The sequence below is a fragment of the Rhamphochromis longiceps genome, linkage group LG7, assembly GCF_057381845.1.
Source record: "Rhamphochromis longiceps isolate RC_006_pf linkage group LG7, R_longiceps_female_GT1.1, whole genome shotgun sequence".
Lineage (NCBI taxonomy): Eukaryota > Metazoa > Chordata > Actinopteri > Cichliformes > Cichlidae > Rhamphochromis > Rhamphochromis longiceps.
The window spans coordinates 25,280,866-25,303,227 of NC_140563.1; the positions used below are offsets into that span (position 1 = coordinate 25,280,866).

Consider the following 22,362-nt stretch of genomic DNA (forward strand, 5'->3'; position numbering starts at 1 on the left):
GGAAATTTTTGCGTCACCTCAGCTCAGGTACAGATATATGAAGGAAATACAAAAATACAATTAAGTACAATCAATGAAAAAAAGTAAGATAATATACTATATACAATGGTAGCATACACAGTATGTGATTATGGATATAGTTGGAAATATGGAAGACATAAACTATATAGCTTGGAAGGTCATGGAAGGTCCATTATGCATGTCTGGTGAGTGTCAATTTCTGTGGTGACAGAAGGTGCTAGTGTAAGAACCACAACATGAAAGCATAGATCCATCCTGGCTTGTATAAATGATTCTTGTTGGTCATGTAATGGTGTGAGGGAAATTTTCCTGGCACACTTTGGGCTCCTTAATGAGCCTCGTTTAAAAACCACAGCCAGCATCCAGCCTCAAGCAGGACTGACTGGATCTGCAAAGAGTGGTGCGCTCAGCTGAACGCATCATTCTATCAGAGCTTCCTGACCTGCTGTCCATCTACACCAAGTGGTGAAAGACTAAAGCCAGGAAGATTATGATGGACCTCTCGCATCCCAACAATGGACTCTTCTCAGTGTTGAGGTCTGGGAAGTGCTTTTGCTCCCTTAAGGCCAAAACAGAGAGAATGAGGAGGAGCTTCTTTCCCCAGGTTATTCGGGTCCTGAACCAGGTGTAGGACTGGACTCTCTCACACACATCACATCATCAAACGCACTGTTTGTTTGTTTGTTTTTTTGCACACTTCTTAAAATTTATAATTTATTTTTATTCATAATTTCTTTGGTAAACTGTTATTTGCATATTTTTACTGTAAATTACTAAGAATTTACTGTAAGTTAAAATCTGTAAATTTTGTAGTAATCTGTAAATCTTACTGTCAGTTCTTACTGTCATTTACTGGTTGGGCATTGGACAGCAATAAGCATTTCTCCACATGTCATACTGTGTATGGTTGTGTGTGTGACCAATAAAATTTGAATTTGAACAGCCTACCTGAGTTTTGTTGCTGACATACTGAAGCCCACATTTTCCTGACAAATGTAGCACCATGTAAGGGGAAATAAACAGGCTCTCCTGTATAAGAATAACAAGAATAAACAAGAAGCAACAAAGAAATAATTTTACTGTTTGTGGTAAGTTTATATTGAACAGCTGCAATAAGCTGAAGTTTTTAGACGTAAGAGCATATCGGAAAACACATTTCAGTCACTGTTTAAAGAGCAAGAGTTGTGCTGTAGCTAAATGTATTACCATTAGTGTCCACGATGACTTTGAAAACAGAATGCACTGGAAATGTACGTACATGAAAATTATACAGAGTATAAAACCATACAGAATTATTATCTCTGTAAAATTGTTTTATTTTTAGGCCATCTTTTCTTTTACAGTGAAAGTCTAGAGTTATGCATCTGATCAATATACTTTAAAGTTAAATTAAATGAAAAGTGACTGGTATCGGACTATTATGTACACTTGTGGCCTTTTAAAAAAAACATCTGTGGTAAGCCAATATATTAGAGCAAAACATTTCTGGCACAACTTCACCTACTTCCAAGGTGGAGGGAGATAAAAGTTGTATCAGTTGTTCATCTTCCCTTAAGTGTTGCTGGAGTTCCTACATTGTGAAGCCGATATATTAGGCACAAATGTGATGCCACCTAAAGCATGATGCAGGTACTGCACTAAAAAGCCACACACTGTTAAGGTACCATATTTGATTTTACTTAAACACATGTACATCACATTTCAACAATAGAAATTACACAATTTAAAAAACATTACACCTATCCATACAAGAAACCATTTTATAAAAACCTCAAATCCAAAAGACACAAAAGGAGGAGAGAAAAATGTTCACAGTGACGTCAACAAGGCAAAAATCAAACCCGAGCAAAAACAGGACACACTGAAAGAAAGTCAGGAAACTATTTTTAAAGAGTACTTGGCTGAGGCATGATGGTATTAGCAAGTGGCATCCAAAAAAAAAAAAAAAAAAACCCACAAAAGAAAAAACATTTGGAAATTAAAGTGAGATCAAACTAAAGTAAGTGAAGCTGTCTACTTCATGTGCAATTTTATTTTTTAAAATTTGTCATAATTTATATTTAAAAGAACATCTTATTTTGGAGAGTTTATTTTTTGCCAATGAATTATTTCAGATTAAAGTTTTTTTTAATAAGACATAAAAAAAACGAAACAAAAACACCACAATCAAAAGCCATAAATCTGAATATTAAATAAAATGGAGATCAATTTGGGATTCAAACTTTTAATTGAACATGTAAAATACAAAACAAAAAAATAAAAAACAAAACATAAAACCCAGAATTAAACAAAAATACAAAATGTTAGTCTGAAGTTTTAAGTCACTTACAAAAAACAGACATTCTCAACCCCCCCAAATAAAGTTATCAGATAATAGAAATGAAAGAAAAAAGTGCTTTTTTTAGTGCTTTAGTTGATTCTTCTTTAAGCTTGATGGAAATCGAATGACAAACAAATACAAAAATGTAGCATTTGTAGTTCCCTGTGGGATTTTGTTTCGTGGCTCATTAATTGTAAAACAGAAAGCATAAACTGCTAAACTGGCATTAGCTTTAGCCATTTAGCTTCTGGCTAAGTCAAACAAAGCTTAAGAAAAAGACTAACTCTGTGGTTTACACTAAATTCCATGTGTCAAAGACTGCTCACATAACTGCTGAACATTGATACAGAATACAAACACTTTACACCAACATATTAACTGTAAGGCTTAGTTGCAATAGTACAATACAGAGTCATATGATGATACTGTTTACAAATCCCTGAAGACACCAATGTATAATAATGAGGTTTAAACACATTTGTTTGCCAGCGGTTTAATACACAGTCATGAAACCCTCCACCTAAGTTTGCATCGCAAGCTATAAAGACACTATTTAACAATAGTATCAGTTTCTCTTAACATTTGAAGATTTGAACTGTCAGCAAGAGACTTGATGGACCTTTTGCTGTTCTTTTATACAATTAGACAATATTGAGTCAGAATCAGAACAAGATTAAAAACTACTTTTTTAATTTTCTGTTTCCTCCCTTCATAATTTGCCTGCAGACAGACTAACATCAGTCAGTGTTTATAAGTCAGATTAATATGTTTGGTTGTGAGTAAAGGCCAAATTAAGTCTACCACTAAGATTAACTGTATAGTCATTAGAAAACAGTAAAATACATCCAGTCCAGTTTCTCAAGAGTGCACAGTGTCATTTTTTTTAAACATTGTGTTTTGTCTGATTAACAGTTCAAAGCCTGAAAATGTTCAGATTACATCGATAAAGACACAGAAAAGCAAGAAATTAATATATTGGGAAAGCTGCAGGCAGAGAATAACTGTTCTTATTAATTGACTAGCGAATTAAATTATTATTCAATTTTCTTTAGCACAAAAACAAAATGTAGTTAAGTTTCCAGTTTAATTTGCTGCTACTAAAGTAAACTAAAGCCTGCAATCGGTCATGTGACAAACCTGAACCAATAAACTGCAGGTAAAAGTAGCTGTGGGAGTAAAAGTAAGCTTTATAAAACTTCTTCTTCTACGGGCTTTTACTATGTGAACCAAAAACGTCCAGTAGATTTTTCACAATAAAAGCCTAAAAACTATGGGAGGGATTGAACCCTTTGAGCTATCAAGAGGCTTTTAATTTAATATCAAGTCTGCGCACGTGAAATGCTGAGATGTTTATCAGAGATGAAAAAACAGAGACGCAATTCTTGTAAATGTTTTTTTCAGTAAACTAACCCTTAGAGAGGATGTAAAGTGCTCTCATTTGTGGATGGTATTGTTAATTTGTTATCAGAAACAGTGATTAATAACAGACTGTCTGATTCTGACAAAAAAAAATCAGTGATTAGTTGGAATCAGCTGATTTAAAATCAATCACTAAAATACTATCACTGAATTACTTTCATGGGTGACTGATGGGGGAAGACCAGCAGCTCAAACTGAAGTCAGCAGCCATCTAAGAACCTTCAGGTGCTTGTGTTTAAGGCAGCCATCGCAAAGGTCTTACTATGTCTCAGGGTTGATAGCTGTAGCCTTAGTAATGATCTTCGTGTACTGAGTGTAGATGGCTTCAAATGCCTCATCTCTGTGCATCATTGCGCCGAAGACCATAGGCTGCAAGAGAACAGAGGAACATTAGAACCAGGCTCAACACAAAAAGAAAACAGAGCCACACTTGTTACACATCAGTGTAACAAATGCATACTGTATAGAAATCTGTTAAAGTATTTAGAGTACATCACTTCTCATACTTATTAGTGGTACTTTTACTTGTCAGAGTGTATTCTTACATCTGTGAAATGCTTCTTCTAAATGAGTAAAAACAATTTTAGTTTCTTTGCTATTCTGAACTGAGCTCTTACTTTTTGGGTGGATGGTGTCGCAATGGAGATCCCCATCCCAGACCCAGGCAGCACTGACAAAACTTTGTACTGTGAGAAACAACAGAGCAGATCAGAGCAAATTCAGACCAATGCAAGGGAAACACATGTGCAAGAAGAGCAGACACGTTAGAAAGGTTTTAAATATCTGATGTTAGAAAGTAAAAGACTGTTTCCTGAATAAATGAAAACAAAAGCAGCTTCAGTACCTGCAGCACTTTTTGTTTCAGGTTTTTACTCCATTAAGACTTTTCTAAGAACTAACACTGCAGTGTAGTGAAATGACATGTCTGCTTTCTTTTTTTTTTAATTAATTAATTAACAATTTAATCTAATCAAAGACACTCAAATGTTTACACAGGCTAGTTACAGTGGCTTCAAAAACACAAGCTAATCAGGAAATGACATCACAAAGTAATCTAACTGAATATTATAAACCTGGGAAGCATCAACAATATTTCTAAAGTGAACACTTACCTTCTGGATGTCAGTAATGTCGAGCAGTTTGATGACTTTGTTCCTCTTTGAGGACCCGGACCTGGAGCTGGAGCTCTCGAAACACAGGTAACTGTAAAGACAGCAGAGACTCTGTTACCTCCCGCTCCTACAACGCTCTGCAATGGTGATTATAAGAGATTATAAGCACTCAGAACATTTATGGCACCCATCCACCGAGGATCAGCAACACACCCTAATGGAAACTTGCATACCCGATAAGCCAAACATAAGAATAGCCCAGCTCTTTCATCAGACACCCTGGCAGTTTATTTTCTTCTCAGAAGTCTGAAGTAACTACTGTTCATTATTTATGGTCTTTATTATCCTGCATCTCTCACACCAAACCGTAGTTGTTCGGGGAGAGACCCTTCAGTGTTGGTACTCCTACACTCTGAAGCCCTTTCCCCTGAGATCATTTTCAAACAGAAGTTTACTTGTCACCTATTTACCGAAGCCTTTGGCTAATAATCTTTTTAACCTTTAACTTTTCAGGTAAAGCAACCTTAGGCTTTCAAACTTTATGTATAAATGTAAAAGTGTCATATGAAATACTTTAGTAAACGCAAGTTTACTGTTTGAATGTTCATACAAAGACAGAACCAAAAATGCTGCAGAGGCTGCGCGATGTCAGAAAACAAATGCGGGACAAATAAATGACGTACTCAACATGTTATCGCTCGCTCTGCTTATTACTACAGGTGCCAAACTTATAGGAGGAAACATTCTGTGTGATGAACAGATGTGACACAGTGTCTCTCTGCTCATTCTGTCAGATGACTTACTTCTCGGTGACATAAAGCACTCCGTTGCGGATGTAGTCTGTTGGTGTCTTCCTGTCTCTGTTGATGAGGCAGCAGCGCCAGCCAGTCTCACACACTGAAACAATCATTACAATTAAAATATTACTGGTAAGAAAACAGTCGACATCTAAAGTCCTTTCTATTAAACTGCATTAGCAAATAGATAATTCAGTTTTAGATTCTTTTATGCATCTGTAAAACAATTTTTTGTCCTTTTCAAGTAGAGTGTACATAAACGTCAAATTTATCTGTTTAAATTTACAATAAAATAATAATATGTGCAAAAAATGAAGGGTGTGAATCCTTTCTGAATCTACTGCATATTATAAGACCCACAAAGAATGATGGGCCAACACTTCAGACTGAGTTGGAAGGATTCATCTATTAATTCATTTTCTCCTGTAGTTCCTTTCTCACCTGTCAGAGGGCGCTCACTCTCTGGCAGGTTAAACACCTCATGAAAAGCTCCTCTCTTGGTGCTGTAGTATCGCCCTCCATCCTCATCCCGACTGACACCCACAGGAGCTGCTGCGGTGAGGCTGCCTCGGCCCCCAGCAGCTATCACCTGAGCAGGTAGACAGAAGCAGGTACACAATTTGCTAATCACTACAAGTAGCAGTGTCTGAAGCATCCCCGCAGTCAGATGTATAATCCAGTGCAAAATCATTCCTTACTTTACATTTTTCTTCTAGTAAGACAGACTTTCTTGTAGCTTTTAAATTGGTCTTGAGCAACAGTTCTTTTCAGATTTTTCTTTGGACACTGCCTGCTTTTTACTCAGTCTCAGAGCAGTCCTGGTACACGATCTTTTTCACTGGAATGTGTTTCAGCTCACCTGATGCGGTCCTCCAATACTGCTACAAATTTTTTATAAGGATACTTCAGTTCAGCCTGGAGGTAAAACGAGCACGTTTCCACTCAAAAACAGAAAATTGAAGGCTCTGAATTGAATCTGAATGAAAATTCTGCCAAATCGAAGAACTTAACCATAAATTGTCCAGTTAGATATTAGCTTCTCGCAGAGGTATCAGTATCTTTGACATGCAAGCATAAATATCTAATCTGCTGTTCTTTACAGCAGGAAACCTTCCACTGACCTTTACTGTAATCATCACACAGGACCAGAGCTTTTAAATGTTTTAAGCTGCTGCATCACCCATACTCCCCCCAAAAATGTACTCAGGTATGCTGGAAGGTAGGCTGAAACTCCGTGTACGTGCAGCTCAAGACATTAGTTGGGAACAAACATTAACTGTGTCTGTTAACACTGGGTAGGATACATCCGTCAGCAACATTAAAAACCCCTGTCTAACATTTTTAGGATCTAGTTAAAAAACCCCAGCTGTGATAAGTTGGAGCATGAGATGCTGCCAGAGGATTTGGTCGTGTCAGAAGCGTAAGCAGAGCGCCCATGGGAAGGTCACAACTCAGCTGAACAGCACATTTTAACCTCTTAACATCTACCAGGTCATCCACAGCCTGTCTGGGGTTAAATTTTGGGGGGTGGAATATTTACCTAATTTGTTTTGCCAAGTAGAAATGCTCTAACAGAGGATCTATAACAGTTTAAATACTCTGGATTTGAAATGTAACATCTTCAACTTTCTTTAGCACGTGGCTTAAATACTCCAAAATGCTAACCCTCCCCCAGTGAGCTTTGCTGGTGACTTGGTGTTTGTTAAGCAGTTAACAAGATGATCAATCATTATTTCACCTGCCACTGCTTTTAATATTGAGGCTGGTTGACATACATTGTTTTCTGATTTAGGTTTAAATCTAATCTCTCATTTTATGGGATGTAGTAACTATTTTACACTTAGAAAAAGAAGACAACAAAACTTTATTCATTCTTACCTGAACTTTGGCATTAGATCTTACTTGGAGGTAAATCACAACATTTGTGCCAGATCTACATTTGTTAAAAGGGTGAAGCTAAAGGAAAGGTCACAGGGTCATCTGAATATAAAGTGGGAAAATCTGACTAGTACGCCAGGTGTAGTGTTACGATTCGGGACGTCCCACCCTAAGAGGATTTTAACCAGATAGACCAACACTTCAGCAGCTGATTGGTTACAGCCAGTGATGTCAGTCAAAATATCTGATCACAACTCTCACCACAGCACACACTATGGGCCTCTACACTGTGATTGTAAATATAACACACACACACACACACACACACACACACTCAGCGCACAATCCTACCTGTTCAGATTCAGACAGCTGGGAGAGAAAAATACAACCAGACCAGTAAGAACCAGTAACAAGCTGATCCAGTCTGTGCTGGTTTTTCCAGCCTATGATCTCACTACTGCAGGGTTTGTTCCTTTACGTCATGTAACTGACACAGACTAACATCAGCCCGGTGCTGAGATCTCTGAGCTCCGTGTGTAGATGTATGCAGGAGTTTGGACTCACTCGTCGGCCCAGCATAGTGTTGCTGCGCTCTTTCAGCTGCAGGTCGGTGGGTAAATTTGTCCAGATGATGTAGGGGGTGTCATAGCGCTGCCTCAGCTTGGGACAACTCTTAAAGATGAAGTCAATGATGAAGAACTTGATACCTGCGTATACACCTGAGGATTAAAGAGTAAAAATCTTTTATAGTGCATATACTGGACAAAAAAAAGTTGAATATGAAGCTGCTAAGCAAGATGCAAAGAGGAAGAAGAAGAAGATTCATGGATGTATTGAAGGAGGAAATGCAGAATGGTGCTGTGGCTAAAAAGGATGCTAGAGACAGGAGAGGACAGAGGCACACAATCTGCTGTGATGACCCCTAAAGGGACTCACCACAGCCATCCCACCCATCCCCAGCAGAAACGTTCATTTCCATCAAAACTATAAGGTTCCTTCAAAATGAGCATTCATCTACATTGTTGGACTTAATAGACACTTGTTTGAAATCTTTATCACAGGTCTGCATGCCTTTTTAACAGGCAGTAATCAAGAAGATTCACAGGAACATCTGGCCTGTTATATATAGCTGTTTTCACAAGTGTACTGGATTCCTCACCTTTTATAGTGCACATGTGAACACAGATATCTGATGCACCCTTACACCCTTTGTGTGATGTTGGATTGTGCTGATGTGTGAATAGCACAGCTAATATTTCAGTGTATTCTCTGCTAGTGAGTGGGCACCATATGTGTTGCCTACTGCACACCATCTCCTAACCACACTCAGTGTTTCCAATTGTGTCATGATCTTTGAAGGGGACTATTTGCTGTTGTAATTATATATCGTTAGATTATGAAAGTTCTGAACTTTCAAATAATGTCACCTTGTCCCCAAGGAGCTCATCAAAAAGCAATCAAAAAAGCTTAATATTAGCTGCAGCCCTATATTCAGTGAATTTATGAAGGTATGACTGGAGCCAAACTTTGGACATAACATTAATGTTCAGCGCTCACATAGCTGTCGTGTTTTTAGACATGTGCATAGACAGAATATCTTTTCTCATCCATTCCTTTAGTGGATGATATATATTCTTTCATTCTGATATTTACTGAGAACAAGTGATTTAAATTTCAATAAGGGGGGAAATCGAGTGAGAGAAGGTGATCAACTTTTTACTTATTTATTTTACCTATGATGAATCCCAGCAGTTTGTACGGGAGCAGGCATGAGGAGATGAAGGCCAACCACAGACCAACGTACAGCTTTTGAGTCAGCTCCGGCTGAACCCACATGAACAGACTGCACACACACACACACACACACACACACACACACACACACACACACACACACACACACACACACACACACACACACACACACACACACACACACACACATTATAAAGAAGCATTGTAAATGGAACACCGGTTCTTTCTGAGCTGAAACATGAAACTGTGTGTAGAAAAGCTTACTTCTTTATTTTCTCCAGGATGTTGGCCATCCTTCCAAACAGATTCTGTAAGGACATAACAATAATAATTAAATATGTCAAAAAGAACCACTTGTGACCTTAGACCTCTCACTGTCCATCACATTTCACCTGAGCTTTCTGAGCGACATCCAGGACCAGCTGGAACTTCTCAGACACAGTCAGGTCTTCCTTAGGAGGCTCCTGAAAAAACAAAATGAGAATCCCGAATATCTGTTTTAAAGAACTTAACAGTTTCCATTTGGGACATCAGGACAGTTTTATGCGAGTCATTTCATAATAAAATATTTAGTAATGAATATGAGGAGGCCAGAATAAAGAGAGATTTCTCACCACTGGCTCTGAAACTTCAGGTACAATGCTCCACTGGATCCTCCAGCCTCTAAGAGCAGGAATCATGAGAAAATATGAGCTATATAATAAATATAATGAACTTCATTGCCTTGTATGCCTTTAAATGTGTCTTGTTGTATCAAGACACATTTAAGGGTCCCTCATCGGACCACTGTAATCAGATATTCAACAAAATTCTGCAGTAAACTTTTGCTCATATTGAACAGCTCTGATCCAGTCATCTGATCATCAAGCGACTGGCACTTTAACGATTTCAGATTCTTACAATGGTCAGTCTGTTGACTTTAAGAGCCAACTGTTCACTTAACACATAATTCATGACCCTGACATATGAATACACTGATAAGATAAGAAAAAAAAAGTATGTAAAAAGATGCTAACTACTGAATTTGCACTAGATTTGCCACGGCACGAATACATGCGTCTTAAATTGGAGAATCTACTGAAGCCATTTTTTTAGTAACTCTAAAAGTAAATAACATATTTGTCCAACAAGTTAAAAAAACAAAAACACCACAGACAAGGGAACAAGTATTCCTGATAAACCTTACCTACACTGACTTGGTACTGAACCTTGACCTGGTTTAAAACTGTTGCCTTTTCTCTGGTTCTGATAAAAGCGGTGTGACTAACTTAGAGAGAGCAAAGGTTACACTAACTTGGCAATGAGGTAATTCAAGGACAGGCGGAGAATGGCGAGGAACAGGAACATGGGGATGACCCATCCATTCCACGCCACATACATGTAGACCTGTGGAGATCACATAGGTGTAAACACATTTAGTTTTGAATCAGTCTGTCTACTTGTGTTATATCTGTTGTGACTGGTGGATCCAATCCATGTTTAAAAGAATTGACTGTTGACCACCTGAACTCTGTGTGTGTGTGTGTGTGTGTGTGTGTGTGTGTGTGTGTGTGTGTGTGTGTGTGTGTGTGTGTGTGTGTGTGTGTGTGTGTGTGTGTGTGTGAACTCACAATGAAGGCAATGGCTGATGTATAGATGGAGTACCAGCTGGATAAGGCAGAAAGGTTCCTCATGAAATTGGTAACGGGTCTAAATCCTCGTTCTGGAAAGTAGACAAACTGACATCAGCTGACTTAATCATGACAAAGAAAACATCAGCTCTATAAATGCATAAACTTATTTGAATGTTTATGCATTTGGCTTGGGTTTAGTATATCTGATGTCCAGGAGATGTGAATGGGATGCGTGGCTAACAAGGAGATGCAGTCTGTCTCAAACCCAAACTCATTAATGACTATCACATACTAAATGTCCCCTTCTGTTTCCTTATTTGCTCTGTGGAGCACATTTTGAGAATTCCCTTGAATTTAAACGTTTTAACTTCTTACATAGTTATGAAATAACAACAGGGTATATCTATGCAAATGTTCCATTATCCTCGAGCTACTGAAAATGAAATGACTCTATCAATGACTACACTGCTGCCTAATCAGTTAATGCAATAGTTTTAACCCCTTGAATCTAATCTCTTCAGTTAAATTTTTATATTTAACGTAATGATGTTCTGTGGGACGTACAATATTGTCTACTTATTGCATATGATCTAATGAACTATTTTACCGTATCCCACAACGATCTATTCTTGGCCCTTCACTGTTTCACTTGCTCATGCTTCTGTTTATAGCAAATACATGACCTGTTACTGTAGTACTATTGCACACTATACCCAGCAGTGCAGCTCACTGTCTTCAAACAATGTTGCATATTACATTTGGTAAAAAAAAAACAAGCAAACTTACTGAGCCGTCTCATGTTTTCAGTCAACCTGTGATTATAAAAAAGATAACACGATAAAGAACACAGTGAAAACCCATGTGGCTATAATAACTCCACAGCAGACCTGATCCGATTTTCATACTTTTCAGTAGCTTTATTGTTACGGTTGCAGTTTTACAATTACAAATATAAAATGCTTCAGATGTGTTTGCATGGCTGGAAAAACTGTGTGGATTAGGTGATAAGTTCTTGAAAAGCTCAGCACTGCAGTGTGTGTGTGTGTGTGTCTGTGTGAGTGTTTAAAGATGTAATTTTTTAAGTTAATATATAATAAAAATGTCAGTTCAAACAATGTCAGTTTTCAGTTTTCTACCGTTACAGTTCTGCTAACACACAGAAGTCTGTCACAGACAGTTTCAGAATGTTTTCTGACCTTTTGGCACTCAGTGGTTCCTCCGTCTCCACTGTCGTCTCCTCTGGTTGGAAGCGGAAGTCTTCGATATAAACACCAAATCGATCATAAAGCCATTTCAATAAGGTGTCAACCAGAGTCTCCTTCTGTTTGTCTGAGGGGGGAAACAAGGCAATTGTGATAATAATTAAAGGACCATTCAATTAATTCTGTTTCTTTTCACGTCAAACAAAGGTGAAAAGATGGAACATCTGCAAAAAGTGAAAGAGCATAGATCAGCCATACCACTGCCAGCAGCTGAAGGAGCAGACGGAGCTTTAGGTGTCTGAGATGGTGAGTCTTCAAGTCTGCAAGAGGTAGAAACTGTGTCGTGTCAGTCCAGCATAAAGCATAGGAGCAAGCCGCTTTGAGTCCAGCTCAGCAAATTGAATTAGTCTCAAATTTTACATACTTTATAAATAGAAATATGTTTCAAATAATGATTTTTGGTACATGAGCCGAAAGCTCAGGGTTCAGACCGTTTTCTTCTTCTACATGTGGGTTTGTATTGTACCAAAAAGACCAGACCTATCTGACATGTTCATCACAGCTCTGGCTGTGAGGACAGCAGCCCCACCCAAGTGATGTTTAAACACTGACATCCAATCAGGGGAAAATGTCTTAAAAGTTGGTTTTAAATGGGAAATATTACAATGGCTTGTTTTAGACAGAAGAAGACGTGAGGGACGCAGTGCAAGATAAAAACTGATTATGAAACACTAAAATCACCTTTAGTGGACTCAAAGTGCATATACGGGCTCCCTTTATATATGAAAATCTGAAAATATATATATACAACTAGCCTGGATCTCAGGGCATCGTTGATTTTCTGTTCCAGCTCGATGCGTCTGCAGCGCTCCTTTTCTAACTCCTGTTTCAGCGAATCCACATTGGACTCCTCTTTAAGTTTTCTCAGCTCCTCCTCTGAAACAGACAAACACTGGAAGTTAAAAGTGCTAAACTTATAATAGTGAAACTGGAGCATGACAACGTAGGTGACAAACTTTATTTTATTCCTATTAATACGATTAGTATTTTTTGAGGATGCGGGCACAAATGGCTTATTCACCAAAATCTCTCTGCATGCGTGTCAAATGCGGTCAGCAGGGTTATTAATAGCTCTGTGTGTGTGTTACATAAAAGGCCAAATATTGACTGATTACAGAGCGCTATCGGGACTGTACTGGGGGATGTTTGACGCTTACAATGAACTGACAACTGAAGCTGTGATGTCGACTCATCAGTTTCTACAAAGCTTATGGATGAAAGACTTGAATGACACTTGTTTGAATGCGATTCTGACAAAATAATTTTAACTGATTTGAGTGAGAAGAAAGAGACCTGACAAAAAACCTGGCACCTGGTCTGCTTCGTCTACGTAAATCTGACCTTGCTGAGCTAAAGTTCATTGGTTATCTTTCAAAATAAAACTTGACATATGAAGATAAAATTCACGGAATACTCACGCAAATAGTGCTTCTCCAACAAGGCAATTTCTAAGTGACCTTTAACCTCATTTAAATCTGTCCTGTCATCCAGAGCTGCAGAAAAAGATCCTGGACCAGCCTTAGAAAGAGCAGAAGAAAACATAATAAGCAACATAACATTAAAAAAAGTAAAAATACTGATTTTCTCTGTGTGCTTCTGCACCTGAGCATCACCCTGCGGCTCCACCTCTGCCTCCCTCACCTCCTCTGTCTCTCTGACAGAGGCGCGAGGTTTAATCACAATCTCCTCGCTGCATTCTGTGTCGGATGTGTTGGGCGACTCAGCCAGATCCAGGAACTCATCCCGCCGTCCCCTGAACCGGATCCTGTCCAAACGCTTCAACATGGTGGGCACCACAGAGTCGAGTGTTTACCTGAACATGACTAGCCCCCCAGCTGCAAAGACTAGAACAAAAAAGAACCAATTTGCAAATGCTGCACCACTTATCTGTGGATTTTTTACTGGTCCACAGTGGCAAAAGAGAGAACTGAGTATGAAAGTGAAGCTACCAGTCAATCTACATCCCCACCCTCACCTATGGTCACAATTGGAAAATAAGCTTCCTTCCCAGGATGTCTGGGCTCCCCGTTAGATATAAGGTGAGGAGTTTGATCATTCAGGGCTCAGAGTAGAGCCACTACTTTTCCACGTCAAAAGGAACAGGTTGATATGGTGTGGATATCTGAATAGGATTCCTATTCAGATAGCCGATGTCTGTGGGTTTGTGAGGTGCTTCACAAATCCAGGAGACATGGGCCTCTTGATAATAATAGCAACTTCATTTACATAGTACTTTTCAAACAGTTACAAAGTGCTTCACATGTTACAACATACAGACATATAAGCGCATAATCAGCCATACCAACCAGACAGCGGTCAGAGTTATATCTTTCACACAGGCCTCTGGACAGCAAAAGCTACAGCCACCACACACTGCCACGCGATAAACCATTGAGATGCCAACAACGGGCACCGTAGGTAGACGCGGCCTTGAAAAGGTGGAAGATGATGGGCAGCTCTGAGGCATGACTGCATGTGAGCGCCAAAATGCAGCTTTGGGGGCAGTAGTAGCAGCAGCAGCAGCAGTAACTGGCAGAGTTAAACGCAGATGCCCGGCTTCTGGACGAGGGAGATGACTTAGGGTCTGTGCTCAAGCCAGGCAGCCAGGAGGAGTGGTGGCGAGGAAGCCCAGGTGGGGACACACCTGTGACAGCCAGTCAGTGAAAGAGCAGCATCCCCATTGGGCAGCAATCCCATCTGCTGAGTCCAAACAGTCCCCAGTGTCGCCGGTCTGAGGGACATCTCCGGTAGCTGGGAGGCAGAAGCATTATCCCACTCTGGACCAGATGGCCACTCAGGCCGTCCCGCACTTGAAAGCATGGTGCATCCACATTTTCCAGTGTGTAAAATTTGTTCACCAGTTGAATAGCCTCTGGGTATAGATGGAATGGGTGTCACCAGATACCCTTGTTACCCTTTACTAAAACCCATGGCTCTGAGTTGCAGGACATAGAGCAAACTTGGGATTTTGGCATCGTCCTGAGGATAAGCCACATCTCATCAGCCAGAGCCAGGAGATCTGCTGAGATGGCTGGCTCTTCTCCAGAGTTGGCCGAACTGGACCAGGGGTGTGTGTCAACACAATGAGCTGCTGGGACCGAGCACTGCAGAGTAGCTGCCAATTTCCCACTGCAGAAGACGTGTAGGGAAACCAGGTGCTTTCCTTGAAAACTCCATGATAAGCTCCTCCCTCTACCTAAGAGCCTATTTCAGTCGCTGGATAGCCTCTTGTAACCGTGAGCATGCCGGTAGGCAATGACAGACAGCCATGGCTTGAGGGCAGCAAACAGCTGACAGACAGGCTAAAAACAAGGCTACCCAGGCTAGGCTTGGTAGCAGACGAACCAAGTCAGGAGGCTTCAGGGTGTGTTGGTTAGCAGCGGTTGTACCATTAGAGTTGAAAAGGGTGTCAAGCAGGAATTACAAATTTCAAAAACCACTTAAGATTTAGTAAATCGAGAAAAACCTTAGAAGTCGCCAAGATACACCGAGAGTGGTTTGAAAGACGGTGGTCCGGAAGTGACATCAATTGATGGATGGATGGAGACAGCTGTTTATCACCATTTGTCACCATAATCAGTGATTTAGCAAAGCAGAGCCTTCCCTCCATGACAGCAGTACTGCAGTGCACGAGCATTTAAAATGCCATTTAAAACCAGCTGTGATGTCGACTCTGAATGGGTCATGTTTGTACAGTAATGTTTATGTTAGCCTTCCTGTGATTAATAACAGGTTTTTATAATTCTGTTTTGTTCTTTTTTACTAGCATTAAGCAAAGGTGTTTGTCCCGAAAAGAGGCTTGTGCACCTCTCAAACTGCTGAAGTCATGACAACGAGCGAAGTACTGCAGCTTAGAACAGGAGGTTTATAATGGAGTGGATTTATATAGCACTTTTCAAGGCACCCAAAGTGCTTTACAATGCCACTATTCATTCACTCTCACATTCACACACTGGTGGAGGCAAGCTACGGTTGTAGCCACAGCTGCCCTGGGGCAGACTGACAGAAGCGAGGCCAACACCAGTAGGCAAGTAGGGTAAAGTATCCTGCCCAGGGACACAACGACCAGGACAGAGAGCCCAGGGATTGAACCAGCGACCAGGACAGAGAGCCCAGGGATTGAACCAGCGACCTTCCGGTTACAGATGCGATTCCCAACCCCCTGAGCCACGGTCGCCCACAGGAAGCAGAGATAAGGGCTAGTCGTTGACTAATAGACTAATCGAAGAAAATTAGCAGATTAGACGACTACTAAAGTAATCATTAGTTGCAGCCTATTTATAATTAGGAACAGCAGTTTTTGGTATCCAGGAGGTTTACAATATTCAACATATCTGTTTCAGCATGCTCACACTTGTTGAATCAAACAACATCAAAGTGGATTGTTTAATTTAAAAATAATAAATAATAGAAAATCACATTTGTATTTATTTTTTAAATCTAAACAGCAAAGAACTCTTTAGTCATGTCTGGCATGGAAAACCCAAGTAACTCTAAACTCACAGCAGGGCTGCAAATTAAATTAAACCAAGTACAACGAAACATAGAGACACACATTTGACACACACTGAACATGTTCGCTTCCGCTCTACTATTAACTCTGATAACTGACCTGTGTGTGAAGCTCCTACAGCACTTAAGTCATCACAGTCTACTGCATGTTTATAAAGGGAGAGTCCACTTCATGCTACTGACATGAAGTCACAAAGTTAAATGTTTGTTTTGGGAGGAGGAGGAACTGTTTCATCATCTGCTCTTTAAAAACAGAACTGGCTGCAGATTTTGTGCCATCTCTTGTAAAACTTGGACTCTTGGTTTATGCTCACCACCAGCTCAGTCAGATTAAAAACTGGGATTTAATTCCATGTGACTCATATTAATTATACAAATGTACACCAACATTATGACCAACCGACTCAGTATTCTAACGTTGTGTCTGGACAGTGTAAGAACCGTACTGATCCAGAACTCAGCTTTTAATCAGCCCATCATTTTCTTGATTAATCATTTAACTTCTATACCTATTACACGTCATAAAACACATCATTTAAACATGAAGACTTCAAGTTTACTACCGGTACCTACTAATTGATAAACCGACTAATCATTTTGCCTGGCTCAACACTGACTGTCTTATCTAAGCCATAGACATGTTTCTGTAAATGTTTAAGCCGCTAATTATGATCTGGGTCCATTTGTTACTTTTGAAGCCAAAGAAGATTGTCGATATGCTTTTAAAGAGAAATCAAATTTGATATTTACCTGTAGTGAAAATATGTGTCCATCAAAATATGTCTGCTATGCAGGAAGAAAACACAATTAACTGGGACTTTGTTGTTTCTATAAGAAGGAAGCCCAAGAACATCCATCCATCCAACCTCTTCCACTTTTTAATTAATATAAAAAGGGAAGACTGGAGCTTATTCCAGCTGTTCCAGGGCAACCGCACAGAGACAGACATCTGCACACTGACATTCACAATCTAGACTCCCGATTTCACTTCACATGCATGTCTTTGGAGAGTGGGAGGAAGGCAGAGAGAAGCCACCCTACCACAGAAAAACATGCAAGCTCCAAACAGAAAGTTGAGAGAGTAATCCTTCAGAGTTTTTCTACTCTGAGCACTAACTGCACTCTCTTCACACACATATTCATATAAGCACTTTTATCGATATCTAAGCACTCTGACTAACATTAACACACAAGGATGCACTGGGGGTAACTCGGGGTTCAGTATCTTGCCAAGGATTGAACATGCAGACTGGAAGAGCCAGGAAGTGAACCACCAACTTTCCAGTTGGTAGACAATGCACTATATTTTTCATGTTTGTTATTTATTCCTGCTGTCTTACTATTCATATATTATTCCTGGCCAGTTGGTGTGGAGCACCCACAATTTCACTGCACATATAGAACGACAATAAAGGGCTATTCTTTGCTATTTTCCACTGAGTGATGTGATTGGTAAAAGCTATTAAATAATCCAGTGAACCAAAGACATAAGAAAATGTGGTCCTAAGTCTGACTGGTTGTAAATCACTGCTTGAAAATCTCAATGTAGCCAAAATCAAACTAAAATTTACTCCGTTTTTGAAGTGGTAAGGTACAAACACACATCAGCCTCTTTTCCATTTCAGGGTCCCAGAGCAGCTGGAGTATATCATTGCTGTCAGAGGATCAGAGGCACCCTGGACAAGTCACTAATGGGCCAACAAAGTATCAGCCATCCACATTCAGAATGTTCCAATCAGAATCTCCAGTTTTCCTAACATGCCTTTCTTTGGACTGTGTGAGGAACTCAAGCAGACATCAAGGAAGTATCAGCAACAGAAGAATAATCTAGGCTTTACTGTGAGGCAACAGTGGTAACCACCACACCACTCTGCCACCAAGGAGTAACACAGTTAAATCCCACACAGCTTTACTTCAGCTGATTTTTTCTCTTTTAAAATGCAAACATCTAATAAAAAGTTTTAAACTTAATAACAACAATTTTAAAGCATATTATTCTACATGTAATATTAAAATATAATATAATAATATTCTAAATCACCTGCAATAATGCCAAAGCTCAGCCCATGATGTGAAGCGCTACCCTCACAGAAATCTAAACTGAAACCAGAACCTCCTGTGTGTGATCACAACACACGAACGTCCTCAGCAGAAGTTACAGCCCTGCTCTAAACTACAGCAATGGCTGAAGGTGTGTTCAGCCTGAAGATCACCGAGCAGTCCGACTGGTCTGCCTGCTTCTGTTGGTTACTGTCTGAACAGGCAGTACTGACTGCATAATAACTGACAGACAAAGGCACTGACTGCTGTCTGGGAGCCTCTAATTATTACCGCACAGATTAGCACCTAACAGAAAGCAGGAGCAGAAACAGACTTTTTCTGACCTTTTGTAGGTAACACAGAGATAAATTTAACACCTTTAATGCTATCCAAAAGATGAGATTATAAAGGAAATCTGTTTGGAGTGATAAAGCCTAGATTTATTTATTATGACATCACATTTTTCAGTACTTCTAATCAACGTGACCTTACCTGGATAAGCAGTAGAAAAATTAATGGATCAACCCATAATTCCTATTCACTTCAACCTAGTGTTTCCCATGGATGTGGTTATTTTGTCTCTAGGGGACACTTTGCTAACTATGTACTCTGCACCTTCTTTATAGATTTTCACAGGAAAAAGTAAAGGTGTGACCAGAAGATTTCATGTGCTCATAATAGGCATGAAAGTCATGTAATTCGTGGCTTTTGATGATTTCTTTGAAATGTCCTTTTTGCGTAATGGAATGATAATGCAGCATTCATCTTTAATTACTTTAAACAAAATTAGGTGCACAAATTTACATTTATTTTGGAGCTTCTGTAATCTACACAGAATCAAAAGTATGCATGAAGGCTCAAGTAGACAGCTACTCTTTTGGAAGTCAACAGAAAATACAATGAGCCCTCTTTATGTGTTATTTTTATTATCTTATTGCCCCGTGACCCGGGAAAGGATAAGCAGAAGCAAATGGATGGATGGATGATATTTCATTATCTTATATATTAGATTATTTTGTTGAAATGTAACAGTAATGTAAAATGAATTCATTATTATTTTTGAATTCTGCCAACAGAGATATAATCAAATCCTGAGAAAATGATTTCCTTCCTAATCTTCCTGTTAAATTCATCTCATGCAGCACTTACAGTGTAAGTATTGTTTGTTAATAACCACCATCCAACTCTGTAAAAGAAATCTACTTCCAGCTTCCCCTAATGTGAATTGATTTCTTTAATGTGCTTATCGGCACCAAGTCTTATGTTCAGCGATAACAATGCAAACTTTTTTTAAGCTCCTGATGGAAAAGGATTTCCCCATTACCATGCAAATAGATTACATATTATCTTGTTAATAATATTTTACACATATATCGAAATGTATAGAAATGTTTTGATGATGAAAACAAATCGGGAATTTATTTTTCCATTATCCTACATTATATCCACTCACTTGTGGCCTGAGATTAAAGTTAAAGGGTATGAATCATGAAATCTAAATGGAGGCGTTGTGACACGGTGTAATCTAGTCCTCAGTTCATTCTGTGCTTCATAGGCAACTGAGTTGGCCATCATGTGCTAATCAACTGGACAGCGCACGATATTGTCTGGTTGTCGCAGATTGCTTGGATGGGTGGCGTTTTGTTTTGTCAAGCTTTTGAATTGTATGGCCCTCTATTAAACCCACTTCACTGTGGACAGTGACACTGGTGTTCCAGCAGTTTCCAGTACATGCCAGGCATGAGACCTGGTATTTCCGGGCTGATCCCTGAACATCCAAACCAATTTCCTGCATTCTGAGAGTAACAGACAGAACAGGCTGCCCTCCCAGAACTTTGCAAATAATCGATAGATTTTCAAAACCATGAGGAAGATTTTGACTCGTAGTAATGGTGATGAAGTCATATCTCGAAAAGTTAACTTGATCATTTTCAACTAATTTTCCTAATCAAAAATTTGATTTAAGAAAATAAGTATTTAACATCAAGTTTAGAGATTTCATTCATTTTTCAAATTATTTAGAGCATTTGATTAATTTCACTTTACTGATCATGAAGGTAAATATATTTTAGAGCCCATTAAAAAACAAAGGGTACAACAAACTACACAATACCTAACATGTAAATCGTTTTATTTTTGTAGAAGAATAAAATGTGCTCCTCCTCAGTCTGCAGCAGTTTGATCTGGCAAGTACTGTAAGTGCCCATTAACAGAGTCTTCTCCTCTTCTAAAATTGTGTGGTCCTTTCAGCCTGACTGAAGTCAACCTTAACAACATTCCCATCCCAACGCTCAAAGAGATCTTTGAACTGATGAAAGGAAACTCTCACGTGGAGTTTCCCAGTTTGGGGTCAAGAGCCAGACACACTCTCCACTTTTAAAATTAGTCTTAAAACTTGGTTTTTTTTTTGATAAAGCTTATAGTTAGAACTGGATCAGGTCACCCTCAACCATTCTTTAGTTCTCCTTCTAAAGGCCAAGCTTGCTGATAGAGCTCCATTTCTTTTCCACAAACTTTTTTTCACTCCCCTGGTGTTTATATACTACTGCTCTGTGTCATTAAATTGCATCTTCTGTCTACCATAGTGTGTTTCATCTCTCTTCTCCTTCTATTCATGCCACAGCTAGTCACAGCAGTTGGCTACTCCTCCCTGAGCCTGGTTCTGATAGAAATTTCTTCCTGTTAAAAGGGAGTTTCTTTACTGCTATCGCCAAGAATAAGTTCAAGGGTTAAAAAGCTACAAATTACTTCTATCTAATAAAGTATTTTTTATATCATCATCAAGTTTCATTCCAGTCTTAAAATGACATTCTTATACCCTTTAAGACAAGTTTCAAGGAAAATTAAATAACTCCTTTACTACATTGAAGGGTCTAAGTAACAATCATGTAATTATTAATTGGACTGTTGATTATTTTCTCTGTTAATGATTTTTTATATCATATACAGGGATAAAAAACAAACAAACAAACAGCCCCAAAGAGGTGCAGTCCAAAACCAAATATTCATGTTACTATCTGTATAACAAAGGAATATGACAGATTTGCACATTAGAAAGTTTAAAACAAGTGCTTTGTGCAAATGACTACAACAATAATTTAATAAGAAAAAATAGCTGCCTGGTAGTTTAGTACCCATGTAGTATATTAAATTACTAACTCGCTGTCTAATTAAGTTTTTTAAGACTTCCCATTACCCTCCCACCTTAATGTGTGACAGCCAATTAGCTGCAGTCTACAGAAAGCGCACCGGTCGGTCCGCGGAGCACAGGTTGGGCACACCTGGACACTCCAGAGAAGATGTAAAGAGAATCCTAACAGTGAAGTGCGAAGAAAAGAAGCAAAGGGCGAAGAAGCGTCTCACCATGAGAGCAAAGATGAAGCAAACTTTCCCTTCTTTCTGTTTTTCCCGGCGATCCAAGCCCACTGGAAACCGGGTCAAACCCGCTCCTGAGCCGATGTAAATCGGACCAGAATCCACTGAGACACGCTCCACGCCTGTCTCTCTCCTCCGTCCTCACAATTAATCCAGATGTGGGGGCCTGTGAGGGTGTTTAACCGGACCGCGTTGCTCCATCGGACACAATAATCACTTCTGTGGGCGGGGTGAGCAAGCGGCACCCTAAGAAGGAAG

The 22,362-nt window shown here is 39.4% G+C and overlaps 1 protein-coding gene across 1 annotated transcript; it reads right to left on the reverse strand.

Annotated features, from left to right (window-relative positions):
* Nucleotides 1-1,676: 1,676 nt before the first annotated feature.
* LOC146665379 (GRAM domain-containing protein 4-like) lies at nt 1,677-22,322 on the reverse strand. Its single transcript, XM_085413007.1, has 19 exons — nt 22,093-22,322; nt 13,780-14,021; nt 13,596-13,695; nt 12,933-13,053; nt 12,376-12,437; nt 12,112-12,244; nt 11,702-11,727; nt 10,913-11,004; nt 10,597-10,688; nt 9,917-9,965; nt 9,695-9,766; nt 9,567-9,610; nt 9,281-9,390; nt 8,112-8,266; nt 6,111-6,258; nt 5,676-5,769; nt 4,873-4,963; nt 4,378-4,446; nt 1,677-4,129 (listed from the first exon to the last, which is right to left on the reverse strand). Exons 2-19 carry the CDS (start codon nt 13,960-13,962, stop codon nt 4,022-4,024), a joined length of 1,749 nt encoding a protein of 582 aa, XP_085269133.1. The 5' UTR covers nt 13,963-14,021; nt 22,093-22,322; the 3' UTR covers nt 1,677-4,021.
* Between the last annotated feature and the right edge of the window lie 40 nt (nt 22,323-22,362).

Bases quoted from the DNA above. Each gene is read 5' to 3' on its own strand.
- LOC146665379 (XM_085413007.1), bottom strand. From the start codon at position 13,962: ATGTTGAAGCGTTTGGACAGGATCCGGTTCAGGGGACGGCGGGATGAG. The intron at 5,770-6,110 runs GTGAGAAAGGAA...TGATTGTTTCAG, and splicing joins GAGTGAGCGCCCTCTGACAG to TGTGTGAGACTGGCTGGCGC. The intron at 4,964-5,675 runs GTAAGTCATCTG...CTGTCTTTACAG, and splicing joins GTGCTTTATGTCACCGAGAA to TTACCTGTGTTTCGAGAGCT.